This window comes from Cotesia glomerata, linkage group LG6 (assembly GCF_020080835.1).
Source record: "Cotesia glomerata isolate CgM1 linkage group LG6, MPM_Cglom_v2.3, whole genome shotgun sequence".
Lineage (NCBI taxonomy): Eukaryota > Metazoa > Arthropoda > Insecta > Hymenoptera > Braconidae > Cotesia > Cotesia glomerata.
Genome location: NC_058163.1, coordinates 26,424,536 through 26,440,114, shown reverse-complemented (window position 1 = coordinate 26,440,114; position 15,579 = coordinate 26,424,536). Strand labels below are relative to the sequence as shown.

The following is a 15,579-nucleotide window of genomic DNA, read 5'->3' as shown; positions in this document are numbered from 1 at the left end:
TTTGAGTACCCACATCAACTTTTCATATATTTCATATATTTATATATATTATATATATGTATATATAAAAAATATATCAAAAATGCATGTGGGTACTCAAATGAAAGCTCTTGATGAATGTAACATCGGGATGAGCTTATATCTTTAAAATATATATCATATATATGTATATATGAAAAATATATCAAAATTGCATGTGGGTACTCAAATGAAAGCTCTTGATGAATGTTACATCGGGATGAGCTTATATCTTTAAAAACGTCAATATTTAAGAAAATATCTTTAAGAAACTGGGTAATTTGATTTTTAATTGTAAATTAATGTAATTAATTTTAACAGGTCCACGAGGGAAACAACTAGAAGGCGATGAATGTCCACTTCATGTGAAACATCCGCCAACAGGAGAAGAATTTGCTCTTGGCTGTGGAATTTGTCGTAACGCGCACACATTCTAAATAAAAAAAAAAAAAAAAATATAATACTGTGTCTCTGGATAGATTCTCAAATTTTCAACAATCTACTTAAATTTAAAGTCTTACTTGCTGGGTTGCTGAATTTTTTTAAAATGATAATAATATAATATTAAAGGACGATTGAATAATAACTAAATGATTTAAACGACTGAAAATTAAAAATATATTGTAATAATTTAACAGAGATCTAGTGTGTACAATATCGCATTTATTGACAAGAATTGTTGAATTTAATTTAAGCAATTTCTTCTAATAATTTTTTTTGTTGATGTTTGAGTGTGCGGAATTGTTAGCGTGAGTTGCATAATGTTTGATAAATTAAAAAGCTATTTAATCTATTATAATAATTATAATAACATTAATTTAATATTGGTAATAATTAATAATTAATAATATTTAAATGATGTAAATGAAGAATGGCCGTAAGAAGATTCTAGATTTTTAATTAATAATCAAGTGAATTTTTACGTAATGACAGCGTAATCAATAGAATAATTTTTATTAAATTAATTTTGAAATTTTTTAATTTCATTGCTTTGCTTTTTATAAATTATTAACCCTTTTAATTAAATCTATTGAATACTTGCTGTCGTTATGTTTACCATTACCGAAGACTTTCAAATAATAATAATAAAGATACCAAGTAACAAACTATTTAAAAATATTATGTACGATTAAAAGTACAAAGATAAATGTGTCACATAAATTTGTTTTTAAATATCTATTTATTATAATTTTTTTTTTATACTTTTCAATACAATAATAAATAAAATGCTCAGACGACGCTGTATAAATCATTGGGTTGTTTGGAAACAATAATAATGTGTATTGATTTTTATTATTACAATTAAGTAATAATAATGATAAGTAAAGTAATTAAAGTTTGAAGTCACAAAAAATGATTTTTATGTTGGCAAGAAAAAAATTGCCTTGATTTTATTGGTGGAATTTTCTCTGTAAATTAAATGAAAAAATAAATTAATTTTAAAAAAATTTTAACGGGTTTATTTATTTAATAATTTTAAAAGAGCTGAAATTTTTTTTTATTTAATAATTTAGTTCGTTAATGAAAGATATACCGATAATTAATTTATAAATTTTTTACAAAAATAATTAATGCTCAAGTGAAATAATAATTATAATATTTACTTGATAATCCCAACCTTACCGACTATAGATAAGATAACACCCTTAATTGAACCTTGTCAAAATCTACGTCCGTAATTTGAAGCCAACTTATCGGAAAGATAAATTACTCTGCAATTTGACGTCAAGACTTGCTGTGTAAGTATTTTAATCAAGTTGTGGTAAAAAAGTTGACTAAAAGCTTGATATTAATTTTTTTTTTTCAAATCTAATCGTAAATTTTTATCAAATTGAATAGAATTTTGATTCAGAAAAATATTACATAAAATTTACTATAAATTTTGAACTTAATATTCTTGAAAATGAAGCTATTATGGTGTTGTGATTCAAGAAAAAAATTCTTTAAGATTGTAAACATGCACAGAAAAAAAATTTTTTGCATTAAGAAAATTTTAAGGAAGACAAATTATTTTGGAGAAAGAAGAAATTTTTCTGGCTCAAGAAACTTTTTTATTTAAGAAATTTTCAATCTTCCTTAGTATTTTTAAAAAAGACAAAAGTTATTTTGGAGCAAGAAGAAATTGTCAATCTTTTTTAATATTTTAAAAAAAGACAAAAGTTATTTTGAAGTAAAAAAATTTTCTTAGCTCAAGAAATTTTGACTTCATTTAAGAAATTTTCAATCTTCTTTAATATTTTTAAAGAAGACAAAAGTTATTTTGAAGCAAAAAGAAATTTTCAATCTTCCTGAATATTTTTAAAGAAGACAAATTTATTTTGAAGCACGAAGAAATATTCTTGGCTCAAGAAAATTTTCTTGGTTCAAGAAACTTTTTCATTTAAGAAATTTTCAATCTTTCTTAATATTTTTAAAAAAGACAAGTTATTTTTAAGCAAGAAAAGATTTTCAATCTTCCTTAATATTTTTAAGGAAAACAAAAATTATTTTGGAGTAAAAAAAAATTTTTTGGCTCAAGAAACTTTTTCATTTAAGAAATTTTCAATCTTCCTTAATATTTTTAAAAAAGACAAAAGTTATTTCGAAGCAAGAAAAGATTTTCAATCTTCCTTAATATTTTTAAAGAATACAAAATTTATTTTTAAGTAAAAAGAAATATTCTTGGCTCAAGAAAATTTTCTTGGTTCAAGAAACTTTTTCATTTAAGAAATTTTCAATCTTTCTTAATATTTTTAAAAAAGACAAGTTATTTTTAAGCAAGAAAAGATTTTCAATCTTCCTTAATATTTTTAAGGAAGACAAAAGTTATTTTGGAGTAAAAAAAAATTTTTTGGCTCAAGAAACTTTTTCATTTAAGAAATTTTTAATCTTTCTTAATATTTTTAAAAAAGACAAAAGTTATTTTGAAGCAAGAAAAGATTTTCAATCTTCCTTAATATTTTTAAAGAAGACAAAATTTATTTTGAAGCAAAAAGAAATATTCTTGGCTCAAGAAAATTTTCTTGATTCAAGAAACTTTGACTTCATTTAAGAAATTTTCAATCTTCCTTAATAATTTTTTGAGCCTAGAAAATTTACCCTCCAGTCAAGAATTTTTTTTTCAGGATAATAATTGATATTAAATTAATTGCAGCTAACAGTAGTCAAAGGCTTGCATTTAATAACAAAAATAAAAGAAATAATCATTAAAATTTAACATACAAGTACTTTAATATATAATACACAACCATATGTACATAATAAAATTACACAAGATTAATAATGGTCGTTCTTTAAACGGTCTCACATTAAAAATAATTTACAATTCATTTATTAAAATATTATCAATATATAATATTTAATATGTATAGTTTGATAATTAAACCGCGTTTGCGGGAGATCGGTCAATAAATAATTTTATTATTTATCAATGTAAACAATTATTAAATTAAGTTGCCGTGACAACAGAGCTGGTCTCAGTTCCTCTCAAAATTGCCGAAGAGATGTCATTGCTCTCCAGCCATTTGGCTACTTCTAGCGGCATTTCCGGTCTTACATGTGTCTGAAATAAAAAACACATCATTAATATTTCATCATTATACAATAACAAAAAAAAAATGAGCTGTCATTTCGTTAGAAAAAAGCTTTTAGTAAGCAGGGAGGGTAAAATACCTTTTATGTATTTTATATACGAATCGATACCACTCACTAGAAAATTAATGACAAATCTCAATATTTTTTTTCTAAGAAAGTGTGGGGTGTGATTTATTTTATAAATTATATTTCCAAGGACAAAATTAAATTATATGATTTACAATTCAAAATTTTCAGTATTAATCATTTAAAATAGTAATAAAATTTTTCCAGTGTTGAAATAATTAGTTTTATAATTTTTTAATTAAAATTAACAACCATTTAATAAGCAAATAATGTCATGATTGACCTATTGCGGTCATGAAATAAAAAGAATTCCATATTGTTCGGTATAGATTGTCGATATAGTCCATTTATGATGATATACGATCTAATCATACTTGTTCTATAAATAGAGGGAAGGTGGCTGTGTTATGATAATGATAATGACTGGGGTGCAATAAAGATTGTGAGTAAAGTGTGGATAAAGGTAGAAATTTAGTACCTGGGGGACTCCACCCTCGACGCTTCCGTTCTGTTTGACCCCGCGATCTAACAGCGTCGACATAACAGCTTCAGCACTGCAGTCCAATAATCGCTGCCGGCAAACTGCTATCGCTCGGACGAAATCGTCATGAGGTGTTATGAATTTGTGTTCCATAAATATCGATTTATCGTCCCAGTATATAATCTATAAAAATATATATGAATTGTTAAATGAGTATTTAATGAGAGAAAAAATGAAATAAAAATAAAATAAGGAAGTTTCTAAAAAATTATTAAAAAAAAGTTAAAAAATCAAAAAAAATAAAATTTTTAAGAAATTAAATAATGACTTTTGTTAAATTACACTGTACTTTCTTAAATATTGACATTTTTTAAGATATAAGCTCATTCCAATGTTACACTCATCAAGAGCTTTCATTTGAGTACCCACATGCATTTTTCATATATACATATATATATATATAATATATATTTTGAAGATATAAGCTCATCCCGATGTTATACTCATCAAGAGCTTTCATTTGAGTACCTACATGCATTTTTTATATATTTTTCATATATACATATATATATAATATATACAAATATATGAAATATATGAAAAATTGATGTGGGTACTCAAATGAAAGGTCTCGATGAGTGTAACATCGGGATGAGTTTATTTCTTAAAAAATGTCAATATTTCACCAGATACAAGGTCATTTCTTAATTATTGACATTTTTAAAGATATAAACTCATCCCGATGTTACACTCATCGAGACCTTTTATTTGAGTACCCACATGGCATTTTTTATATATTTTATATATATGGTATTTATGAAATAAATAAATATATAAAATATATGAAAAATTGATGTGGGTACTCAAATGAAAGATCTCGATAAGTATAACATCGGGATGAGCTTATATCTTTAAAAATGTTAATAGTTTACAAGATACAAGGTCATTTGTTAATTATATATTTAGAGATATAACGCTCTAATATTTTATATGAATATAATATAATTTTTAACCGCGAAATATTTCGAATTACTTAATAATGACTCAATAAAAAATAGCCCACTCGACACTTTTAAATAAATAACAACATTGTGTAATAATTATTTACTTTAAATGGAAAATGACTCAATTGGAAAATTTCCTCAATTAAAACAACCCAATAGAAAATTTTAATTACTAATCGATACAATAGTCAAAGTGATAAGTAATAAGTAATAATAATAATCAGCTATAAAATATTTCTGAGTCACGCGTGACATTTCATTGCAAAGTTTAAAGTTCTGTCACTAGACAATAAATTGTTAGGAAAAAAAAAAAAAAAAGAATGACTAAAAAGGAATAAGATTTTTATTAAATTAAAATTGAGCGATTCCTCCTCACATTAAAATGCATTGTCTACATAATAAGAATCAAGGACTCGGATTAATATAAAGTATCAGAACATACTCAGATAAGAATCATAATGAGCGAATCATGCTAATCAATAATATAAATGTTACATCACAAATACACTTCCCGCATACTCACACTAGTCTAAAAGTGTAAGAGTGTAAATGTTTGAGCCTTGAGTATAGTTGTAAGTATAAATAAAACGAAACATTATAATTAAAGACATTTATAAGTTATAAAAAATAAATAATGATGTCAACATATGATTGGTTTTAAAATAAGTATCGAATAAAAAGTAAAGATAAACATAGAAATTAAAATAAAAGAATGTTATCGTCGATTTCCGTCGGCTCAAGGTCGAAACATTCCACAGGATTTTAAGTATACAGAAATTTATTTTACGATAAACTTATTCTTTATTCCGGATAAAGAGTGACGCATTGGTTTAACTTTTGACTTGGGTTGTTGTTTACTTATTTAGTTTATCAATTTGCCTTTTATCTTACACTTATGTAAGCTTTTGTGAGGTTCATTAATGAAATATCTATTTTTTTAAGATAATTTAAATAAAAATAACAATAATGAAAATTTCAAAATTTACAATCAATAAAAAAATAAAGAACGAACCTTGGATTTTATTTTGAATAAGGATAAAGGCTTCAAAAACCTCCTGTAGCGAATAGTCGCGGCTCCTTGGACTACTCCTTTGCCTTGGGAGCAAATTTCGCGGTACAAACTCGTCCTCTCATAAAAATCCGCGCGAGCAAAATCCAACTCTCGTAAATACCGTGAATTGTTCATGTGATAGAGCAAAGTGTCCAAGTCTGTTGTTGTACAGAGTCCTGAAAAATTGAAAAATTATTAAGCTAGAGTAAAAAAATTATTTATAAAATTTTCATAAATTTCTTAAGTAGTACACAAAGAAAATTGAACAGTAAAAATGATCATCTAATTATTGTACACTGAGAAAAAAAAATACTTTTATTAAGAAAATTTTCTTTATACAAGAATTTATGTTCTTGAAAATTTACAAGAATATATATTCTTAGCTCAATTTAAATAAAGCTGTTCTTCTCTTCAGAAATTAATAATTAATAATAATAGAACGTTTGATCGTCAGCGAATTTCTTGAGCCAAGAAATTGTTAATTGAGCAAAAGTATTTTTTCAACTTCCCGCTAAGAAAATTGAAAATTTTCAAAAATCGGGAAGTTATTGGTTTTACCCCGTTTTTCGAAAATCGAGTTTTCATCAGATCTCGACGTTTTGAGGTCCTAGGAAGCTTTCCTGACTATTCCCGCGAGGGTGTCACTATGTCTGTATGTATGTGGGTGTGTGTGTGTGTGTGTAAGTATGTAAACCTCTTATAACTTTTGAACGGTTGAACCGATTTCATCGCGGTTGGTGCCATTCGAAAGAGCTTTGCCAAACTTAGATTTTCTGTTAATTTGAACCGATTCGGACCGATAGATTTTGAGAAATTTGGAGAAATCTAAAAAAAAATAGGAAAAAAAATTTTTTCTGAAGTGGTTTTTTTGGGATAACTTTTAAACGGCTCAACCGATCAATTACAAAAACTAATCAGCTCTCAACCTTGAAAAACCACGTCGATCGCCGCCAATCCGGTCAAAATCGGTTGATTCGTTCGAGAGATATCGTGAACGAAAGAAAACCGAAAAAAGTGTTTTTTCAGAGTTACTCCGAAATTTCTAGTTTGACCAATTGAAACTTAGAAATTCTTCATGAGGCTTAAAAAACTGCGTAGAATGCCGCCAACCGCGTAAAAATCGGTTCATTCATTGAAAAGTTATTGCGGTATGAACATTAAAAAAATAGTGTTCTATGAAACTTCTATCAGACTTTTGAGCTCAAAGAGCTCAAAAGCATAGAAAAGGTATCTTTTTGAGCTCGGAGAGCTTAAAACAACACACAGATTGTACTTTTGAGCTCGAAGAGCTCAAAAAAGCGGCCAGGTATTAACGGAATTAGCGGGAAGTTGCAGGGATAGCCTTTAGGGTCAACCGTTTTCCTAATTTTTTTTCTCACTGTAGAGATTTTTTAATTTAACTCGATAGGATTTTATATTAAAGTTATGAATTAAAAAATCTATTAACGTATCTACCGACCCTATCATTTTTTTTTACAATAATTAATATTAATAACAGCTGTCTAATTTTATTTTACAAAATATTTATAAATATCATCGATATTATAAACGTTGTTATTTAATATTAATATTGTTTATTAAAATTTTCACATTAAATTTAAAATTTACAATTGTTAATTTTACTGTAATCTCGAAAAAAATATTTATAATAGGAATAATTGAGAGATGGTAACAGTTATCATCACAAATTATAATAGTTATCATCTAAGCTAATTTAAATTTTATATAAAAAATCATTCTACTCGATCGTAATTGTTATCATCCTCAATAATAACTACTACAATTAAAATAAAAAAATTTTAGGATACTTTATTATAGAAAGTTCTATTAAATGATCTTCAATTATAATTACAAAATTATAAAACTAATTATTTCAACACTGAAAAAATTTTATTACTATTTTAAATGATTAGCACTCAAAATTTCATATTGTAAATCATATAATTTCATTCTCTGTATATATTTAATAGCATAAATACATACAATTATAATTACAATTACAATTAGTACCCTAATCAAGGTGTCAAAACGAAAAACTTTCTTCTAACTTCTAATGCAACTAATCCAAAACAAAAAACTTTCTTCTAACTTCCAATAGAATTAATCCAAAATAAAAAATTCACTTTCACCTCTGTTTAAAATAGAATTTCGATTAGACAGTTTTAGTTTCAATATAAATTACTCATAAATTTTTTACAGGCTGTTATTATCATTCTCATCCTAGTACACTTTATTCTCAAGTGATTGAAAAGCTGATTAAGTAGTTTGTAAAAAAGAAACGATTAAATATCATGTAAAAAATTAATCGAGGACTTTCGATTGACATTTACAATGACGAATATCTAAAGAATTTATTGTTTGAATTGAGTAATTTTTTTCAACTACAAACATCAATCATAATAATTATTATTATCTAATTGTAATTAAAGGAAGTATATATTTAATATTTTCGATTACATTAAAAATCAATTGTAATTGCTAATTATTTTTAGAAAATTGATAAATAATTTGAAAAAAATCATTGGAATTTCCGCGAAAAAAAATGTTGAAAAATAATTACAATAAATTATTTACAAAATTATAAAGTTTTTGCAATAATATGAAGTCAATTTTCCAAATTAAAAATTTTTCCACGGATTAACTATTTCGCAATATCTTTAATAGCGTCCTCAGCGGTAAGAAATATATATATACAGCCGGTAATAAATAATAACAATAACACATCCATTTAATCCTTATGTTTAGGTAATTTATAGTTATTTATCAAAGACTTGCGTGTAATTATATTGATCGCAATTATACTTTCATCACTTCCCCGTTAGGGTCAAGGCTACCGACTTATACTTATAAGTTGTAAGGATTCTTGTATACATTTTATTTAAAAGATTTTAAAAAATTAGGATTGAATTTTCAGTAAGTCTAGAAGTTTTTTTAGCGTTTTTACTCTAAATAATTTTTTTATTCAGCTAAAACAAGTTTTATATGATAAATTACTAATTAAAAAATCAAATTCATCTCAAATTTAATTTTGTAAATATTAATTATATTTTTTTAAAAATTTAATTCAAAAATATTTCTAGAAATTAAAAAAAAATATCGATGCAATTTTTTTTAATTATTAAAATTTATTTAATGTATGAAATTAAGAAGAAAGGTTATATTAATTTAAATATCTCTAAATAAATACGTAAAAATTAAAAAAAATACGTGTTATGTACACTGCAAAAAATTACGAGTAAATTTTCACTAAATCTAGAATTTTATTAGCGTTTTTACTTTAAATAATTTTTTTAATTAGCTAAAACAACTTTTATATGATAAATTAATAATAAAAAAATCAAACAATTCATCTCAAATTTAATTTTGTAATTATTAATAATATTTTTTCAAAAATTTCACTTAAAAAATTGAATTAAATTTTTACAAAAATTATTTTATATTTAAGTCTTGTTAATAAATCATAATAAATAAATTCTTAACATTACGATGTTTGAATTAATGAAATTAATTACTTTAATCTTACTGATATTAACTAACATATCGCAATTTTTATGATTTCTTAACAAATTAATTGATTTAAAAAGAATTTATTAAAAAATATTTTTAAAAATTTTTAAAAAATATCAATGCAATTTTTTTTAATTATTAAAATTTATTTAATGTATTAATTTAAGTAAAAAGGTTCTAATTAATTCAAATACCTCTAAATTATTTATTTTTATTTATTAAATAAGTAAAAAATTCCTTCCGGAGATTTTTTTTTTATAAATAATATAAATAAAATCCTTTTTCCGAGGATTCCAAATCAACACTGGCAGCTATATCCAACACAAAAATAAAAACACACGCATTCAAATCATTCAAAAGAAAATCCAGTATCTAGGACATCAAGGACAGATCCTAGTCTTGGCATGGACTCCATCTCACCAGGGTCTTGCAGGAAACGAGAGAGCGGACTCAGCAGCCAAAGAAGCCTTATCAAATGGTTCAGATTATACAAAACAGCCACTAACCATAGAAGAATTTAAAAAAACAGCTACTAAATATGTGTGGAGTCTGTGGAATGACAGATGGAAACAGGAATCTTCCAGCTTACACAATATCAGAAAAAATGCATGGGACGTGGCTCCTAACATCTATAATAGAAAACTCCAATGTATCTTTACACGGCTCCGTATTGGTCACACAGCAATCACCCACAGCCACATCTTCACAAAAACTGAAGCCTACAAATTTAAATGCGGTACACGACTCACTATCCAACATCTTATCACCGATTGTGAGGCTTCTATAGCTGAAAGATCCAATTTACCAAAGGACATAAAGAATTGCTTGGATAACCCGGATCACACCGAAAGTATCATCGAGTTACTACAGAAATTTAAACTATTAAAAAGTCTATGATTATCTAAAATTCATATTATTTGTTTTATTTTTTTCTATATTTATATGTAAATTATATATGTAATCTGAGGTCACTAATAACCAAGAAGTTGATGTGACCATAAATTTATTAAATAAAAAAAAAAAAAAAAAAAATAAATAAATAAATAAAATAAGTATGAATTTTCGGTCTAAAAAAAAAAATCTCAAAATTAATCTTTATATATATATATATATATATATATATATATATATATATATATATATATATATATATATATCTATATATATATATATATATATATATATATTTCTTCTGTGCGTGTGTTTGTCACTGAACTCCTCCTAAACGGCTGGACCGATTTTAATGAAATTTTTTTTGTGTCTTCCGGTGGATTCCAGAATGGTTTAGATTCACAATTCAGTCCACGAGAAAATGTTTATTTAATAGATTTTTTATTTATAAATTGTTGTTGACCTTGACTACCCACATGCACTTTTCATATATTTTATAAATATCATATATATAAGATATATGAAAAAATTCATGTGGGTACTCAAGTGAAAGGCCTCGATGAGTATAAAATCATAATGGACTTATATTTATGAAAATGTTAATAATTAACGAATGATAATGTATTTTGTCAACTAATGATATTTTTAAAGATATAAGCTCATCCCGATGTTACACTCATCAAAAGCTTTCATTTGAGTACCCACATCAATTTTTCATATATTTTATATATTTATATATATTATATATATGTATATATGAAAAATATATCAAAAATGCATGTGGGTACTCAAATGAAAGGTCTTGATGAGTGTAACATCGGGATGAGCTTATATCTTTAAAAATATCATTAGTTGACAAGATACAATGTCATTTCTTAATTATTGAAGTTTTGAAAGATATAAGCTCATCCCGATGTTACACTCATCGAGTTCTTTCATTTGAGTACCCACATAACTTTTTTTATATATTTTATATATATATATATGGTATTTGTAGAATATATAAATATATAAAATATATCAAAAATGCATGTGGGTACTCAAATGAAAGCTCTTGATTAGTATAAAATCAGAATGGGCTTATATTTACGAAAATGTTAATTATTGAAGAATGCCCATTGCATATTGTTAACTAATGATGTTTTTAAGTATACAAGCTCATTCCTAAAATTTCTAAATTTAAGACGTGTGTACATTAAAAAAAATAAAAAATTCTTTTTGGAGAGTTTTTTTTATAAATAAAATCCTTTTTGGAGTAAAATTTGTTCTGGAGAGATTTAATGGATTAAAATCGATGAATTTTATTTTGCAATTTTTCTGCAAGGTATTAAATAATCGCTGTACACAATATTAGACAAGAAGCCAACAAATGCGACAATAAAACCATCTAAGAACAAAATAAAATGATCCTTACCATAAACAGTAGTCTCGTCTAAAATGTGCACCGGTTTTTTGCAAAACCTCGCCAGTAAAACGGTTAAAAACATCCTCAGAAAGTAGTGCACCTCTATGAGGGCATATAGAAGTACCACTGTACCAAATACGCCGACGAGTACCCAGCAGGCTATCATTTTTATTTGTTTATTAATTATTCCGCTTTCAATTAAAATCTCTTCTCTTCATCGCCTCTTTTCACAGGCGCTTTTTTCTATATTTATCCTCTTTTTTTCCTTAGAAATAACTTTTATATTTAGAATAAAATACCCAGATGCGGCAGAATACTTTTTAACATACATATATCAGTGGTACTGCGCTGTTTAATGATGTATGATGATGATGTGACCGCAATTAAACATCTAGCGTCTTAGTTGAGCGGGTGAGTCAAGTCTGTGCGTGGCATAGATATCGATTCGCGACAACAGTATCTCGTTAGTTATTCTTGTTATTATTATTATTCCGAAAATAACACCACCTGGAGATGCCGGCATCCTGTCAAGCTTTCGTCAATTCTTCTTCAGCAGACACTGTTTACCAACACTGAAATAAAATAAATCAATACTAGTATAATCAATCTAATTTATTTTTTTTTTTAGTCAGATAATTATTAATTAAAAGTTTATATTGTTGAAGTTTTAATTAATTTTTTTTCATTCAAAAAAAAATAAAATATTTACTTTTATATGAATAATAATTCATTTATTATTTGCAGAAATTTTAATTAATTTTCTATAATAATTAAAAAAAAAGATTTTTAACAAAAAAAATTTTTTTTGAATAAATTAATTAATTAATTCTTGAACAAAAATTTTATTTAAATGATTTAAAAATAAGAACTTTAAATTTATGAAAAAAATTCATATTTTTTTGGATAAAAATTTTTTCTAGTCATATTAAAAATTTGGAAAAAAATCAGCAAATAATTTTTAGTCGATATGAAAATTTTTTGTTAAAATTAAAATCTCTAAAATTAATTAGAAAAAATTTTTTCACTAATTTTTAACAAAAAGATTTTTTTTGAATAAATTAATTAATTAATTTTTGAACAAAAAATTTATTTGAATGATTTAAAAATGAGAAATTTATATTTATAAAAAAAATATGTATTTTTGGATAAAAATTTTTTGCAATAGATTTTTTTAAAAATTCGGAAAAAAATTAACAAATAATTTTTAGTCGGTATAAAAATTTTTTGTTAAAGTTAAAATCTCTAAAATTAATTAAAAAATTTATTTTTACAAATTTTTAATGATTATTATTATTATTATAAATTTTTTATAAAGTAAAATAATTACAAAAAAAAATTTTAATTTTTTATACAATTAAAAAATTACCAATTCTTATTGCGGAATTTTAAATTTCCGACCTGATATTTTGCATTTATTCAAAATAAACAGAAAAATTAAAAAAAAAAAGTTAGAATACAAACGAACAAAGTCAAAAAATGTCTGTAAAAAATTTTCTAAGTATTTTTTTTTTAACAAGCAAACAATCTAAATTTAAAAAAATGAACGAGTCTTTACAAATTTGTGTAAAAAATAATTTTTATCACAACTTACACTGAAAAAAAAATTTTTTTCCACCGAGAATACTAAATTTTTTACTCGAATTTTCTTGATTTAAAAAAACTGGTATTCTTAGCCTTAAAATACCTCGTTTTATTATAAAGCTAGTTTTTCGACAGTGAGAAAACTGTATTCTCATAGTTAAAAAACTTTCGAATTTTAATCATAAGAATACTAATTTTTTACCCATAAGGAAACATTTCGTTGGTAGAAAATTTTTTTTTTTTCAGTGTATCTCTTAAAATAATGAAATTAAAATTATTAATTAACATTTATTATATTTTTTGTTATAAAAAAAAATGATTATACAAAAAATAATAAAAAATTCCGTGAAAAAAATTTTTCAGTTGTCAATTAAAGAACTCAAGTCAACGGGTGACGTCTAAAGTGCCGCAAATTCCGAGCTTACACAAATCCAAGTAAATTCTCGTTCTAAATTCCTTACACGATAGTGAAAGTAACTGAGCAACAAATTCACTGAGTATGAGAGCACGTACCAATCATTGCGTCGGGCTACCACTTGTCGATCATAAACAATTCGATTTTTGTCTTACTTTGTACGCAAAAGTAAACACGGAACTTATCATCCGTCAATTTTCGGTCGATTTATTGACCCGAATTTTAAGAAAATTATTTAACTTGCTCTACCGTGAAAATCTTTAATACTGACTCAAAAAAATTAATTTTAATTTAATTAAAAAATTAAGTAGTGTTAATCAAAAACCGGTCACACACATTTTTGGTTTTTCCACTGCGACACACCAAAATACGCGATATTTATAGCGTAAAATTTAAAATCGCGGATAATTATGGGAGTGGAACTCGCAGGACGATGTGAACTCGCCGAAGTCCAAACAAGTTATGCCTGACGACATGTCTGATGAAGGTCTACAGGTCTACGGGTCTCTACTCTGCAGTCCGAGCCAATAGTATGAGTATTATTCTTATTATTAGTAGTGAGTACTGCAATCTAATAAAGTTTGATGTTATAAAATAAGCGTCTAGTCTGTCACTTTCCGTTCTCTGGTCTAGTATTGTCTGAGTTATATCAGGGTGTTATCAGTGTCAGCCCGCGAGGTTGAGCAGATGACTGGACTTGCGCAATTCAAGAAGGGTGCTGATCCTAGAAGGGGAACTAGACGAGGGGTTGACGTCAATTCTCGTGATCTCACTCCTGTTCAGGATATTTTATGTCGGGTTTTCCTCAGAATTGATCAAATATTTAAATCGCGTCCTACTTTCTGTGGCTAATGTCTCATCTTTTAATTTTGTTATTTTTATTTTATCCTTTCAGAGGAATTTAGTTTGTTTGGTGGTGAATTAAGATTTATTTTTAAGTGTGTAAAATAATTAAAGTTAATTTCAAAGTTAAAAAAAATTTTTTTAATTTAATTAAAAATTTTTAAATTTAATTTTTCTATTTTTTGTTATTATTATTGTTATTATTAAATTTAAAAAATTTCATACTTTATATAATAATAATAATTTATAAAAAATTTTTTTAATTAAATTAAATTTTTTTATTTTTGTTATTATTATTATTATTGAATTTTAAAAATTTGATATTTTATATAATAATAATAATAATAATAATAATAATTCATAAAAAATTTTTATATCTTTAACTAAAAAAATAATTTATAAAATTTAAAACTTCAAATTTTGAGTTAAAAATTGTTATAAAAAAAATGATAAGAAAACTTTTTTGTCGGAAATTAAATTTCCTACAAATAATATCCTTATTAATATTTTCGTATCTCTTATCCTTGAGATAGAAAACAAAGTAAGAAGAAAAAATTTTTAATAAACGTCATGTTCAAATAAAAATATTATTTCTGTAACTTGAAACTTCAAAATCTGGGTTAAGAATTAAAGATAAAAAAAAATCACTATATTTTTTGTAAGAAATTTAATCTTCTACAAAAAAGGTCCTGAAATGTTTGCATTTTATATTCTAATAGGAAAAAACAAAAAATTCCTTGTGAA

General features: G+C 24.9%; 2 protein-coding genes across 6 annotated transcripts in view; one reads left to right on the top strand and one right to left on the bottom strand.

The window, feature by feature from the left end:
- LOC123266981 (E3 ubiquitin-protein ligase MYCBP2) overlaps positions 1-580 on the top strand; it is a 226,078-nt gene extending 225,498 nt beyond the window's left edge. For all 4 annotated transcript variants that reach the window (XM_044731436.1, XM_044731438.1, XM_044731437.1 and 1 more), the window contains one exon: positions 340-580. In XM_044731436.1, the coding sequence (XP_044587371.1) occupies positions 340-455 (116 nt within the window). In that variant the 3' untranslated portion in view covers positions 456-580. The remainder of the gene's footprint in view (positions 1-339) is intronic.
- Positions 581-3,203: 2,623 nt separating this feature from the next.
- Positions 3,204-14,652, bottom strand: LOC123266987 (protein THEM6). 2 transcript variants are annotated; one of them, XM_044731450.1, is made up of 5 exons: positions 14,091-14,652; positions 12,006-12,568; positions 6,155-6,369; positions 4,136-4,321; positions 3,204-3,559 (listed from the first exon to the last, which is right to left on the bottom strand). In XM_044731450.1, the coding sequence occupies exons 2-5, from the start codon at positions 12,160-12,162 to the stop codon at positions 3,446-3,448; spliced, it is 672 nt and encodes a 223-aa protein (XP_044587385.1). In that variant the 5' UTR covers positions 12,163-12,568; positions 14,091-14,652; the 3' UTR covers positions 3,204-3,445. The 2 variants fall into 2 exon arrangements, with proteins under 2 accessions (XP_044587385.1, XP_044587386.1); XM_044731451.1 differs by lacking the exon at positions 14,091-14,652 and adding an exon at positions 14,003-14,021.
- Positions 14,653-15,579: the final 927 nt, after the last annotated feature.